We start from the raw sequence: 15,313 nt of genomic DNA on the forward strand, positions 1-15,313 counted from the left end.
TTTTTGAGACAGAGGCTTGCTCTGTCTCCCACGCTGGAGTGCAGTGGTGAGATCTCAACTCACTGCAAGCCCCGCCTCCTGGGTTCACGCCATTCTCCTTCCTCAGCCTCCCGAGTAGCTGGGACTACAGGCACCAGCCACCACGCCCAGCTAATTTTTTGTATTTTTGGTAGAGACGGGGTTTCACCGTGTTGGTCTGGATCTCCTGACGTCGTGATCCGCCCATCTCGGCCTCCCAAAGTGCTGGGATTATAGGCGTAAGCCATGCGCCCTGCCTCAGAAAAAAATTTTAACTCGCTCTGACATCTACTCATTTGATAATTATAGGGGTAGCTCATTCTCTTTAATAAGCATTTGAGCTTATTTCATTTATCCAATTTACCATTGTTGAATATTTGTTTATTTCCAATTTTTCACTATTTAAATAATTCTACAACAAATGTCTTTGGGCATTTCTCCATATGTATATTTTTTTTAAATCATAGAAGTAGACTTTGCAGATTGCAGAATCAAAGAAATTTCCAGTTTATTAGATACTCCCAAATGATGTTTCCATGTAGTTATACCAACGACAACTCTCATCCTCACCAATACTCGACATTGTTTATCTATCTCAAACATTCTAATGTGTCTACCCATCTCATAGATGAAACTTGGCACCATTATTTATTGTTTAATTTGCAATTCCCTGGTTGCTAGAGAGTTTAACATCTTTTCATGAATTTGTTGTTAGTATTGTGTAGTGCAGCAGGCTCTGGAGTCAGACTGCAGGGTTTCAATTACAGTAATATTCTTTATCAACTCAGTGACGATGGGCAAGTAGCCTAACTTCTCTGAGTCTCAGCTTCCTCATCTGTAAATGGAAAGAAAATAGCATATACATGAGATGGTTGTTAGAAGGAGTAAATGATATAATACATGTAAAGCGCTTTCTGTATTGAATAACAAATACTAAGTGCTCAATGAATGAGATATTGTCTTTTCTTAATTTGTAGTTTGTTATACATTTTGGACATTAATTTTTTGTCTATTACATTCATTGAAAATACCTTCTATAAGTTTATTACCGCTTTTCTTTATGCAAAAGTAATACATGTTTTAAAACACGTTTATGTTTTAAAATTTTGTAAAACAGCAATGAACAAAAAGAAGAAAATAAAAATCATCCATTATCTTAGACCTGGTGATAGCTACTAACATTCGGTGTTAACATGCGGATTACAGGTGTGAGCCACTAACATGCAGTGGCTCACACCTGTAATCCCAACACTTTGGGAGACTGAGGCTGGCAGGTTGCTTGAGCCCAGGAGTTTGAAACCAGCCTGGGCCACATGATGAAACCCCATCTCTACAAAAAATGAAAAATTAGCTGGATATAGTGACATGCTCCCAATTACTAGGAGGGCTGAGGTGGGAGGATCATCTGAACCTGGGGAGGTTGAGGCTACAGTGAGCTGTGATCACACCACTGCATTCCAGCCTCGGGGACAGAGTGAAACCCTGTCTCAAAAAACAAAAAAAATCCCACATACTCCAGTGTCTGTTCTAGGGTTTAAGTTTTTAAATTGCTTTTATTGATGTTTTTGAAGAAATGTACATAATGTTCTTAAACAATGTATTTGTTTTCATGAATTTTGAACTGAATTATACATATGTATTCTTTTGTAACTTGCCATAGTCGCCCAACAATGTTATTTTAAAACATTTATTTATGTTTATTTATTTTCACTGCTGAAGGGTATTCTTTACACTTACTTATGGTGAACAGAATATAATAGGATAGACTAGACAAGAATAGAATAGAATAGAATAGAGGAGAATAGAATAGAATAGAATAATGATTTTTGATGAGTAGAATTCTTAATTTAACACAGATGAACTTATGAATCTTTTCCTTTATCATTATTAAGTGAACAAATGCCAAAGATTTTACTGAGCTCATTAACTCAGGAAGGAGCCAACGAGGTGTTAGGACTGGTTTCAAGCAAGAATCTGAAGTATAGAGATTTATATTCTCTGCTGAACAAACTTCATTTGCATTGTGATCAGTAGGAATAATTTGCATTGCTATTGGCATATTCCATTGCATTGCATATGCTATTATAGAGCTCCATAGCTATTCTATAACTTAACAGCTATACCTGCAGAGTTGTAAAATGCCTTAGTCCTTAGGCAGTCAATCAAAGGCACGCACTTTGGCTGCCTATCAGATAATCCTCAGAGAATCTGCTAGACAACACCCAGCCCTACACTGAGAGGGCACTAAGTAATTAATCTCTTTTGTTCTTTTGCAAGTCTTAGATGCTCTTTTTCTGACAATATTCCCTCTTGTGATCTTAATCTTCAAAGATTATTTTTGATCACAGAAAGACTGGTCTCATTATGTTTGGCCTTATTGTTTATATAGGTGTAACAAGAATGTCAACCATATAGGCTTTTATGAGTTTGCTTTGCAAATCTAGAGATATGCAGTACTGAGCAACTTCTAAAGCCAAAGAATTAACCTCTGGTCTGAAAGTTTTCATGAAGAATCTCAGATTGGACTCTGAAAATCCACTGTTATTTGCTATATCCCCAAATCCACTAAAGTTCTCACTGGCCGAGAAATGATTCTCTTTTTCCTTTTCTTTTCCTTTCTTTCTTTCTTTTCTTTTCTTTTCTTCTTTTTTTTTTTTAACCTTGAAGCTCTAGCTCAAAGGAAGGAAGTGGTTTTCTTTCCATCTCTAAGGTCAGGCTCTTGCAAGCCAAATAAAAGGCCAGTTTTCCTGGGAAGGCTTTGTAGAGATTGGCCTACAAGTAGATTGGCCTACAACCCTGATTAAAATATGTTAATTCTCAAATAATTCTCAAAAAATTCTTGGCCATATAATTCATTTGACCAATATATCTGGGGTAAAAAGAAAGTTTCTATTGAACATGTGCTAATAACTATGTTGCTATAAAAAGTATGGAGACTAACAAGCTTCTGAATGCTGATGGGCTCATAAGAATCAGATATAAGTTTAAAATGTTTCATTTTAGTTTACAAAAATAGGATCTACTTAATTAGTGTTAGAGCTAGCTTGAGGGTTTTTCGTATATCCACAAAAAACAGAACATTAAAAATAATAGCAACGACGATCTAAACAAATAACTTCATTGTTTTGTTCAACTCCACATCATTTACTCTGGTTCTGCCAAGTCTGGGTCAGCAGTCAGTATCATGGAATCTGTATGGTATTAGGCCAAAAAAGAGTCACGGGAATCCTGACTCAGCCCACTTGGCACATCTGGAAATTTGCCTAAGAGATACCAGCTTGGAAGCCTGTACTCAAGCATCTATTTTTGAAAGAGCCAGTGTTCAGAGTACCTTGTAAGTCCTTTCTATGAGGCTCTGAGACTACCGTTCTTTGTTGAAGACACAAATTCTGGCTTATACCCAAGCCTCTAGGTCAGCATCAGAGAGAACAGATGGTATCTGTAAATGACAAAAACTGAATGGATGTCGTTAATTTATTACAGCAGCCAATTATATCAGAATGGAGGGGAGTGAAGTTCTCTTTTGAGGTACAGTGCATAATTATTTCATAAAGGTTTGATCAATGTTTCCTTCATGGCTAAAAACAGTATTATGGGCAGTGAGGGTACAGACAAATCCCAGGGGCCTCTCATGCAGCATACAATTTCTGGAATATTTACATTAATTACGCTTTATTTGTACAAACTCACTGTAGGGAAAGCTGGAAGTTTCTTCTGATTGGACGATCATTATAGTTCTTATAATAGTGTTGAACTAAATAAGAAATATGGAACACATCAATCAGACCTAATTATTTCTGCCATCCCTATTTTTATAATGTGAAAGAATAAATCTTTATGATTTTCCAGGGACACTCTGGTAGTTTTTGGTAAAAGGATACCCTGAGATTATTTCATTTTTCTAAGTTTAAGATCTGATCTTGGAAAGGTAAAAATCAACATTTTATCATGTGCATATGATAGGCTCAAAGGTACCTGAGAATTAGTACTTGGTGACCTATTCTAATCAAAGTGTCAATAAAATGTTTCAAAATGGGCATAGAAGAAAGCAACATGATTATAAATTACCTTAGCTCTTTAACAGTGAACCTTTGTTCCATGTTGGTTTGTTTTTAATGTTCAAAGACATGAGCAAGACAACATACCACACAGAAAATTATTCTGGTAAGATACAGAAGCACTGCTCTCTGGGCAGCTTAGATGGAAAGTAACTGCAACCTTTACTACCCTTGTTAGAATGGCAATCATTAAAAAGTCAGAAAACAACAGATGCCTGAAAATGTGGCACATATATACCATGGAGTACTATGCAGCCATAAAAAAGGATGAGTTCATGTCCTTTGCAGGGACATAGATGAAGCTGGAAACCATAATTCTCAGCAAACTAACACAGGAACAGAAAACCAAATACCGCATGTTCTCACTCATAAGTGGAAGTTGAACGATGAGAACACATGGACACAGGGAGGGGAACATCACACACCGGGGCCTGTCAGGGGGTGGGGGCTAAGGGAGGGATAGTATTAGGAGAAACACCTAATGTAGATGACGGGTTGATGGGTGCAGCAAACCTCCATGGTGCATGTATACCTATGTAAAAAACCGGCACGTTCTGCACATGTATCCCAGAACTTAACATATAATTTTTTAAAAGTCATAATAAAAGCAAAAAAAAACCACAAAAAAACAAAAATTAGCTGGGTGTGCTGGCACACAGCTGTAATCCCAGCTACTTGGGAGGCTGAGGCAAGAGAATTTCACGTACCCAGGAGGAGGAGGTTGCAGTGAGCCAAGATCACGTCATTGCACTCCAGCCTGGCCAACAGAGCAAGACTCCATCTCAAAAAAAAAAAAAAAAAAAGGTACATGAAGGAGAAATGTGGATGTTTATCTTCAAGGCTCAATTTAATATTGAAATTGCCTTAAAACTCTATTTTACATATCAATCTCACCGTTAATTAAATAATGTTAATTGTTAATGCAAAAAAAATTAAAACAAACAACAACAAAAAAACCCACCTTTCCTGGATTTTCTAGGGCAGCACTGATTTGGGTAATTGTATTCTTTTACATAAAAGTAAGGTATTTTGTTACATGTACATTAGAATGAATTTAATTTTTATGCTTTCATAAACTCATATTTTTATTTGTTCTTTCATGCTCTGCCTTCTTCCAGAAATGAGTCGAAGCAGCTGTTTTTCCATATGAATGAATTTGCTGATCAGAAAAAAGTCCTTCATCAAATCATTTATGTGGTCTATAGCTAGGGAGTTATGTTTGCCACCTTTATGGGATTTGGAAGAGTGTGATCCTTAGGGAGCAAATTGCAAGGCTGGGAATGGGCTGTGGATATGAGCCAGCAGCCAGTCTACCATGGGGCCACTGCACAGCTGGAGGGAGCTTTCAGGGACTGGAGATTTCAGCTGAGAGTCCCTGACCTAGCCAAGCCTAGAATTCCCTACCTGTTCTTGAATCCTATCCTCTCTGGGATGCTATGCCCCAGGTATAACTTCTCTCAAGCTCTGTTCACATTGGACTTGCTTCACATCCTTCAAATGCACCATTTGTTCATTTATTCCCTCAATATTGATTGATGCTTTCCCTGTGCTGCACACTATAAACATGACATAAATGACACTATCACTGTCCTCATACAGCATGAAGGGGGAAATTCAGGGCCATCTTCTTTCCTTCCTCTGCTTCTTTGCATACTCTGTTCCCTGTACAAGGATTGCCTTTCTCTGTCTTCATCTATCAAACTTCTATTCATCTTTCAAAACCCAGCTCAAATAATCCCTCTTCCCAGAACTCTCAGCGAAGAAGCATCAGTGGGACTGTTCTCTGTGTCACTGCAGAATCTTGTGTGTGCCCTTATCCAGTCCTGTAGGACACTTGCACCCGTCTTCATTCCCCTAGTCAGTCCTCAAGCTCATCATGGGCAGATCCAGGGACCAAGTCTTATTCAACTTTTGTCTCCAGTGACCAGAAATGTCTGATACACCATTGGCAGCTATGAGTGTTTACAGAGCAATCTATCGGTTGGTGAAACCATGGCACAAACAGAGGGGAAAGGGACGAGCAATTGTAGGGGGTTGTCATGAAGGAAAAGCTGGTAGGTCAGCATGGAGTGCCAGGGAGGAGTTGTGCAGGGCATGAGAGCAGCTGACTGCAGAGGACGGCATAACCAGGTTATCGAGGGAAGGCTTCACAGATTAGGGAGCATGGAGGTGCTGCGATCAGGATTAGGTGAGGGTTTTGAGGCATACATAAATGTTTTCCAGGCTGCATGCTGTGCAGGGCGTCCTGGGCTGAGGAAGCAGCATGAGGCAGAGCATCTAAAAGTGGTTCTGGCTGCGTGGAGTCAAAGAACTGTAGGAAGGGAGGCTGGAGAGCGGGGCACAAGTCAGCTCAGGGAGGGCATGGGTGTGCCCTTCCCCAGTCCTATAGGTCACTTGTATCAGTCTTCAACCCCCCAACCAGGCCTCAAGCTCATCCACACCGAATATAATTAACATATCACAAACTACTTAACCGGGAGAGTTTGAGCTGTAGTTGACTGATAAAATATTATAGTTAATAGTCATTTAAACATTTACTAATTTTTATTTTGCAGAGGTCCTATTTTTGAGCCTATCATCTTTTTCAGGTCTCCAACATGTCTGTAGACTATGGAAGCTCAAGGACTCTGGACACTTTGTCTTCAGTGCCTAATGGATCGAACAGCCCCGGGGATGCCACCTGGCGGGGGTAGAGGACAATTTCTTGAGGTTCATCACTCAAGACCTGCCAGGAAGTCTCATTTTTTTCCCCTGGGAAAGGAGGAGCGGCTGAGGAAAGATCTGCCCTGGGGCCCTCTCTGAGCCTCTGCCCCAGCTGAGCCTCACGCTCCCCAACCTGACCTGGGCTCTGGGGGAGGGCATGGCCTGGGTGTCCCTGGGGAGTGAGCCGAGGCTGCTGCAGGAACAGTCCTGGCAAGGGCCCTGGGGCCAACTGCCACTTGGGAGTGCCCTCTGAGTCTGAGGGGACTCAGACCCACCCCCTTCCCTGCAAGGTTATAAGCTCAGGACAGCAGTGTCCCCTGGCATTCTGGGAAGTAAGTAAGCCTACTGGTGCCCCCACGCCCCCAACATTGCCAGTGGGAGCTCTGAGAAGCAGCCCAGCCTGGTCTGCTGTTCCCACTCACCAGCAGCCGCCTGCTTCTCTGCCTCCATCTCTTTCCCACATCCATGTGAGTGTGTACCTGGCTGCCTGTGTCTACTTCTCTTCCTTTCTGTGTGTCCTCCTATTTCTTTATCTTTCTCTGGGCCTATTATTATTTGTCTGTCTCTCTTTCCTTTGCTTTCCATCTCTCCATCTGTCTCTTTCTGCCTCTGTTTCTATCAGCTGTCTCTGTGTGTCTCTGTCTCCAAAGTCTTGTCCCATCTCTCCCTCCTCTTCCTGTGTCTCCGGCTCTGAGGTTCTTCCGCTAGGTCTTCAGCTCATTCCTTTTGCCTTTCTTTCTTCCTCGACCTCTCTGTATTTTGCTGTCTCTCAATCTCTGGATTTACCATCAGCGCTGTCTCTCTCTAGCCATCCCTGATCTCTCCTCTTCCCCTTATCCTCTCTTGTCCACAAGGCTTTTCCCCTTGCAGCATTGCTCTGGGTCTCCTGCTGGAGCCTCCCCCACTGTCATGTCTTGGTTTCCCCCTCTCTGCCCAGCTCCCACCAGTCCAGCCTGCCATCTGCCTGCTCTGCCTGCTCTTGGGCTCCTCTTCCAGCTCTCCCTCCTTGGGAGACTGGACTGGCCCTGCCTCTCCCCACTGCCCCACGTCTGATCACTCCGGCCTCTCTCCGCTGGGCTCTTTGCTGGTCCACCTGCCTTTTTTTTTTTTTTTTTTGAGACAGTCTCATTCTGTCACCAGGCTGCAGTGAAGTGGCATGATCTTGGATCATTGCAACCCCCACCTCCCAGGTTCAAGCGATTCTCCTGCCTTAGCCTCCCAAGTAGCTGGGACTACAGGCACACACCACCACGCCCAGCTAATTTTTTGTATTTTAGTAGAGATGGAGTTTCACCATGTTGGCCAGGATAGTCTCTATCTCTTGACTTCGTGATCCACCCACCTCGGCCTCCCAAAGTGCTGGGATTACAGGTGTGAACCACCACGCCCAGCCCTGCCTGCCCTTTTTACAGCTCCGCCTTGCTCCTGTGTCCCTCTCATAGGCCTCACACCTGCATCTCAGCATCACAGACATGCTTCCCTGCCTCCTGGCTCCTGGCCTCCTCTCCTCTTGCTTCCTTGTCTGGTTTGGTTCCCCCGACAGCCTCCCAGGAGGTCTCAGTGTCTCTATGCCTGCTTCCTTGGTCTTTTCCCCTCTTCTAGGATTCTTAGAATGAACATTCTCCCACCGTCTGCCCATCCTGGGCTCCCAGGTACTTCTCTTCCTGTTCCTCAGTTGTGTTTTCAGCATCTCCTTCTCTCTCTCCTGTCTGCGCCCTCGGGATCTGGTTCTCTGTGCCTCTCTCTGACTCATGTGTCTCTTCCTGCAGAGACCTCTCCATCTTTTTTCCATCAATCATATCAGCCATTTTCTGCCTTTTGTTTTTTCTTTCTGGTTTTACTTGTTTCTTCTCTGTCCACTCTTGACTTCACAGGTCGGTGCTGATACTGGGGCATGGTGTGTGTGTGTGTGTGTTGTGGAGGGTGGAGGGGGTGGGGGAAAAGGGCTGTCAAACGGGGAAGGGAAGAGAAAACATATATCTTCAGAGCCTGACAGAATCAGGTATTATTGCAACCAGTCTCCTCTTTTTGCAGATAAGGAATGACTAACTTGCTCAGAGTCATGGCCAGTAAATAGCAAAAGTGAGAATTCAAAACCAGCTGCCTTTAGTCTTTTATCTCCTAGTCAGTGCTGCTGGAGAAGAGATATAACAGGGGGAGAGAAATATAATGATCCAAAGTAAGAAAAAAAAAGAGCCATCTTTCTCTGATTTCCATTACACCCTAGTAATGGACCAAGGCTGGCAACCCCAACCCATGCCAGCCCTGGCCAACCAGGAGCTAGAGGCTTACCCACTACCAGCACCTTGCATACACAATCTGTTTCTGTTTTCTCATCGCCAACATGTCATCATCAAACCTAGCTGAGACAGAGTCAGAACCGGAAGCTCAGAGAGGCCAAGCAACTGGCCCTAAGACACACAGCAAGGAAAGTGAGAGTAGAAACCCGTTTCTAGGCTTTGCTCTGGAGGACGGTGCAAACCCACCAAAGGGCAAGGAGTCCTGGGGGCCAGAGACCTGTCATCCACATCTTCTCTGCTTCCTCTGCCCTCAGTCTGCAGGCACAAGCTGGAGGTAAGACCTGGGTGGCCTCTCATTATCCTTGCTTAAGGACCTCACAACTCAGGAGCTGATGTGATTTGCAGCATCGGACTCCTCTGTCCCTAGCTCCATGTCCAGGCTCTTGGCTCATCTGGGAGCAGCACTTGGCACTGCAGACCCTGGGCTGGAGGTCAGTCTCCCTGCTCAGACACTCTCAGGCTGGGCAACCTTAAGCCAATTGCTTCCCCTCTCTGGGCTCTGGTAAAAAGAAAGGATTGCATTAATGGTTATCAAATTAAGTCTTTAACTCATAAGAGGAGTTCCAGAGAACCATGTTTTTCTGGGTGAGGGTGAGTAGGTGGGTTTTTCTGCTCCTGCAGAAGTTTGCCTTTGACAAAAAAGTTCCAGGGCTTTAAAAAGGTTGAAAATATGTGACTCTGAAATTGTTAAGACTCCAGGCCCCGCACCCCAATGCCCACCCGTCCCATTGTGCATTTTCAGGTCTGTTCTCAGGGAGTGGCGAGTCTAGAGGACCGAGTCCCCTCAGCCAGGCACACCTCCTGGCTGTTCTTTACTCTTTATTACAAGTAACTCATGCTTATTGTGGAAAAATTTAGAAAGTCTTGTGAATTTTAACAAACAAATATCATCTATAAACCTAATCCTCCAGAAATGACCATTGTTAAAATTTTGATATATTCCTTTCCAATTTTTTTTCTATGCATGTAAATCTTTATAGTATTAGGATTGGGTTATATATGGTTTCCTATCCTGCTTTTTAAACTTAATAATCTATTAGAGCATTTCCTCACAGCAGGGATTTTTAGAGCAAAGTGACCAGAAGGAACCCTTACAAATAGCGCAGAAAACATTGGACTTCTTAGAGCAGATCAGTCGAGGGCCTATATTGCTTCAAATTTGCATATTATAGAGACAAGAGTTATCACCATGAGACTGAAAGGCTAGGAAATCTTTGGTTATGCTTGAGAGGTCTGTGAATCACCGTAAAATAAACATTCACCTACAGTTTCTCCTCTGTTGTTTGATAGGTTTTTTTTTTTAAACTCTTTAACATATTTAGAATTTGTCTTGATACACTATGTGAAATCATAACCCAAATCATTAATTAATTGTCTGAGCAACATTTGTTGAATAACTCTTCTTTGCCCCTCTGACTTACAATAGCATCTTCATCCTAGGGTCAGGTCTACTTCTGAGTTCTCTATTCTGTCCCATTGATCTATCTGTCTAGTTCTTGTTCATACTACATTTTTATTTTGTGGTTTTATTTATATGTTTAAACCTTTGGAAGGCTGTCTGCATTTAGAGTTATCAGATAAAATGCAGATGCCCAGTTAAATTTTAATTCATTTCCTTGGCTATCGTCACCCCATTATTCTCTCATAAGCTTTCGAATTGCATTATCAAGTTCTCACAAGTTGAGAGGAAACTGTGAAGCCAGAGTCCAAAGAGCGTGCATGTCAGAAATGCGTAAGGAGGTAGCTAAGATATTCCACCCCAGTGGAGTACATGTGCTTAGTCATGCATTGCCAACTCTTCCCAATCAATTGCCCTTTCACAGAACTCTAGACTTTGTGGATTTACTTTTGCATAGTTTCCCATCATGCCTAGAATTTTGAATATATTAGGAGCAAAACATAAATTTTTCTGAGCCATAAAACCAGAAAAACAATGAATATTGAAAGGTAAACCCAGACATGGGGAAAATTTTAAATTCTCAATACATTCATTGTCTCCAACAAAGCAAAACCAGCTTATTGGTACCACATCAGCAGTGTGAAGGAGAGAGTCTTTGAAGTATTTCTAATTAAGAATGCATGACAAGTGAACATTAATTGCACAATTCATGCATTTTTAATTTAAGATTTTGTCCTCCTTGTATGGTATACTGGGATTATTATTTTTATTTTGGTAATTCTGAACATTGTTTACAGGACTATCCTCAATGTATCCAAGATCTTTCTTTAACTACAAAATATCCTGCCCCCTATATTTTAGAAAAACAACCTTCTCATTTGAGGAGATAATGTTATAATGATCATTTTAGTTAAAATTCTTGAATGAATGGCATAATTAACGAACAACGTTTAAGTTCACTCACCAAAAAAGCTAAATCTTAAATATCAACTCTAATATTTTGCCTGCATAGCATTGACTATAATGCCCAAGATTATCCTTAGCCCTAATGCTAACACTGATAGCAAATGATGAATATAGTAGCCCCAACTCTTATTCTAATCTTAATTCACACAAGGCTTAGGAACCTCTGAAGTCCCAAAAGAACAGAATATGGGGTGAGTACAGTACAGAGAGAACAAGGCTGTGTCAGGAAAGAAAAAACAGATGCCTATAGGCCATAATAGAACACTGCCTCTATGCTGCCCTGACCTGGCTCTCACCCCTTTAATCAGTATGACCCTCCACCAAATCCTGAACCAAATCCCAACATCACTCAAACCCCAATTGGAACAGAGCTCTTGGCACCTCCACCTGCCAATCCAAAGCTTCCTGATACTGTTAAGAAATGTAAATGAAACAATGAATATGAAAATTCCTTACACACCCTTGGCGCAGACACTCAATCAAAGATATATCCTAAAAACTCTTTAAACAGGCAGATCACGATGCAGGAGCTCAACCAGTCCACCGTGACAGAATTCATTCTAGTGGGCTTCACCTCCAATCCCAGGACCAGTCCTCTGCTCTTCACCTCCTTCTTCATCTTTTACCTGCTGATTCTCATGAGCAACAGCCTCCTCATCACCCTCATTTACCAGGACTTACACCTGCACACACCCATGTACTTTTTCATCAGTGTCCTCTCCCTGCTGGACGTGTGCTATACCACCACCACCGTGCCCCAGATGCTGGTGCACATTCTCAGCAAGAAGAGGGCCATCTCTTTTGCTAGATGTGTGGCCCAGATGTACATCTTCCTCCTCTTTGGGGTCATTGAGTCATGGCTTTTCTCCATCATGTCCGTGGACAGGTACTTGGCCATCTGCCACCCTCTCAGGTACAAGGTCATCATGAGCCGCTGGGTGTGTCTCCTCATGGTGGGTATCTGTGCAGCCTATGGTGTGCTGGGTGGCATGTGCTATACTTTCTTTGCTATGCGCCTGCCCTATTGTGGGCCTAATGAGATTGACCACTACTTTTGCGAGGTTCCTGCAGTTCTGAAGCTGGCCTGTGCAGACACATCCCTCAATGACCTGGTGGACTTCATTATAGGCTTCAATGTCATTGTGGTCCCGCTCTCCCTGGTTGTCATAGTCTATGCCAACATCTTTGCCACCATCATGAAGATCCGCTCAGCCCAGGGGCGAATCAAAGCTTTTTCCACCTGTGCTTCCCACATTACTGTGGTCACCATGTTTGCCATTCCATGTATCATCATGTATATGGGTCCTGGCTCTGGCTCCTTATCAAACAGTGGAAAGAAAATGGCCCTTTTCTATAACATTGCTACATCCTTCCTCAATCCTGTCATCTACAGTCTAAGGAACAAAGATGTGAAAAAAGCTTTTTTCAAATGGATGGGATGGAGCAGGGCCCCAGAGTAAGACTTTAAAGCTAAAGATCTTAGAAGCTAAACAAAGCAGGACTTGCAGTCACCAATTCCCCAGGGACTCTCCCATGAGACCTAGTAGAGCTGGACTCTTCACCCTTGCCCAAGTGAAAGATGAGCAAGGTGTTTGGACATTTGCAATAACTATGATGATGTTCAAGACAGAGATATCTGTGAAAATAAAGTGCAGTGGTTAAGAGCCTGGACTTTTGTGCCAGACAGACCAGGATGACAGACTCAGTTTCACCAATTAATAGGTAACATGAATTTCCGCAAATCATTTAACTATTCTGAGGTCTGTAATTCTTTTTTATAGGGAAGTTGTAATGAATTCATGAAATAATATGTAAAATGTGCTTACTACAGAGGCTGGCATGTAGTAACCTTTCAACAAATGTTAGTTTTAATTTTTAAAATTTACTACTTAGGAATGAATAATCAACCAGTGATCAACCATGATCCTCTGGGGTTGTGGAAGTGAGTGGAGCCCTAGACAGTAAGGGAAAAAGAGGGAAAAATGGGAGAAAGAGAAACTCAAAAACTGAAAAGCAGATAATCTTAGGGTGAGAAGGAGACTTGAGAAGGAGGAAATGAACCTTTATCTACCCACTTACAAACTATGCCTGTTACAGCATCTGAGGTTGACTGAAATCACCTTGGGCTAAGGGATGTTTTGTAACAGTGTTTTACTTCTGTGCTTTTGGAAAACAATTTATCCCTCTTGATTTTCCTTTTTCTCTTATTTTTAATAAAGTATCTTCTGGAAAACTAGAGCCTTTTTTGGGTGATATCAAGGAAAAGGAATCCTGTCCATGTAAGGATGAGGAAAATTAGAGGTAGGAGAGTGGGCATAGTGTTACCACCAGATGCAAAGTCTGGAGAGAGGTAAAAACTCAATAGGAAGTTTTAGCTCCATTCTCCCTAGCTTGGAAGGCCCTTCCCTCCAAACTCTGCTTATTCCTCATTGAATCTTTACAAACCCCATGAGAAGCCAGGGTCCATGCCAAGGGTGCAGGTTTCTAGTATTCTTAAAAGTATTACCCTGGCTGGGCGTGGTGGCCCACGCCTGTAATCTCAGCACTTTGGGGAGGCTGAGGCGGACGGATCACGAGGTCAGGAGATCGAGACCATCCTGGCTAACATGGTGAAACCCCGTCTCCACTACAAATACAAAAAAAATTAGCCGGGCATGGTGGTGGGCGCCTGTGGTCCCAGCTACTTGGGAGGCTGAGGCAGGAGAATGGCTTGAACCTGGGAGACAGAGCTTGCAGTGAGCCAAGATTGTACCACTGCACTCCAGCCTGGGCAACAGAGCGAGACTCCGTCTCAAAAAAAAGAAGTATTACCCTACCTGCATGCCTAGGAGCCTCAGTGTTGCCTATATAATAAAGCAAAACTAAAATGCAGGTGACAAAACAGGGCATAAAATTGCAACATACTTACGGTCATATGGTTAACATCATCAACATAAAAAGGGCTCTTCCAAGTTGGTAAGAAAAATAGAAGCACCTCAGAAAATTGACAATAGATGTGAAGAGTTTGTTTTAAAAAATCCAAATCATTAATAGGCATATGGGGAAATCCCACCAAAGCAGTCATCAAGAAATGCAAATTAAAATATCAACATCATCTTTTTACCTTTGAAACTGTCAGAGTTTTTAAACAGAGGTGTCCAGAATACAATGAAATATGAACTTTATAGATTGCTGGTGGGAGTATAAATCATCTTTTTGTAAGACAATTTGTCTTTATATATTAGGAACCTTAAATATTTTTATGCCCTTCAACCCAATAATTCCACTTTTAGGATATTTTTGGAAAAAGATATCAGAAGCTCAGGAAAAGTAACACATTATTATTATTATTATTATTATTATTTTTATTTATTTTTTTTTTTTGAGACAGAGTGTCACTCTTGTTGCCCAGGCTGGAGTGCAATGGCAAATCTTGGCTCACCGCAACCTCTGCCTCCCGGGTTCAGGCGATTCTCCTGCCTCACCTTCCCAAGTAGCTGGGATTGCAGGCATGCACCACCACGCCTGGCTAATTTTGTATTTTTGGTAGAGACGGGGTTTCTCCGTGTTGCTCAGGCTGGTCTCAAACTCCTGACCTCAGGTGATCCGCTCCCCTCAGCCTCCCAGAGTGCTGGGATTACAGGCAAGAGCCACCGTGCCTGGCCCAATACAATGATTTTTATTGTTATTTTTGATAGGGAAAACTTGGAACCAATTGAAAACACTTCTATAATAGTGACTCATTTAAATATGTTACGGTATGATCACATAATAGTATACTATGTAGCCATTAAAAATATATTTTTTAAACATCTTTAATAATGTAAATGCTCACAACATGTTGTTGAGTGAATAAAAGCGGAAACAGCCAGTGAACAGCAGATTGTGAT

The 15,313-nt window shown here is 42.1% G+C and overlaps 1 protein-coding gene across 1 annotated transcript; it reads left to right on the forward strand.

Moving 5' to 3' along the window:
* Positions 1–11,965: 11,965 nt before the first annotated feature.
* On the forward strand, positions 11,966–12,904 carry LOC105555049 (olfactory receptor 2D2-like). The gene has a single exon (XM_012001764.1). It carries the CDS (start codon positions 11,966–11,968, stop codon positions 12,902–12,904), a length of 939 nt encoding a protein of 312 aa, XP_011857154.1.
* The last annotated feature ends 2,409 nt before the right edge of the window (positions 12,905–15,313 follow it).

Source organism: Mandrillus leucophaeus, unplaced genomic scaffold (assembly GCF_000951045.1).
Source record: "Mandrillus leucophaeus isolate KB7577 unplaced genomic scaffold, Mleu.le_1.0 Scaffold67, whole genome shotgun sequence".
NCBI lineage: Eukaryota > Metazoa > Chordata > Mammalia > Primates > Cercopithecidae > Mandrillus > Mandrillus leucophaeus.

Excerpts from the sequence above, each read along its gene's own strand:
- LOC105555049 (XM_012001764.1), top strand. The coding sequence starts at position 11,966 with ATGCAGGAGCTCAACCAGTCCACCGTGACAGAATTCATTCTAGTGGGC.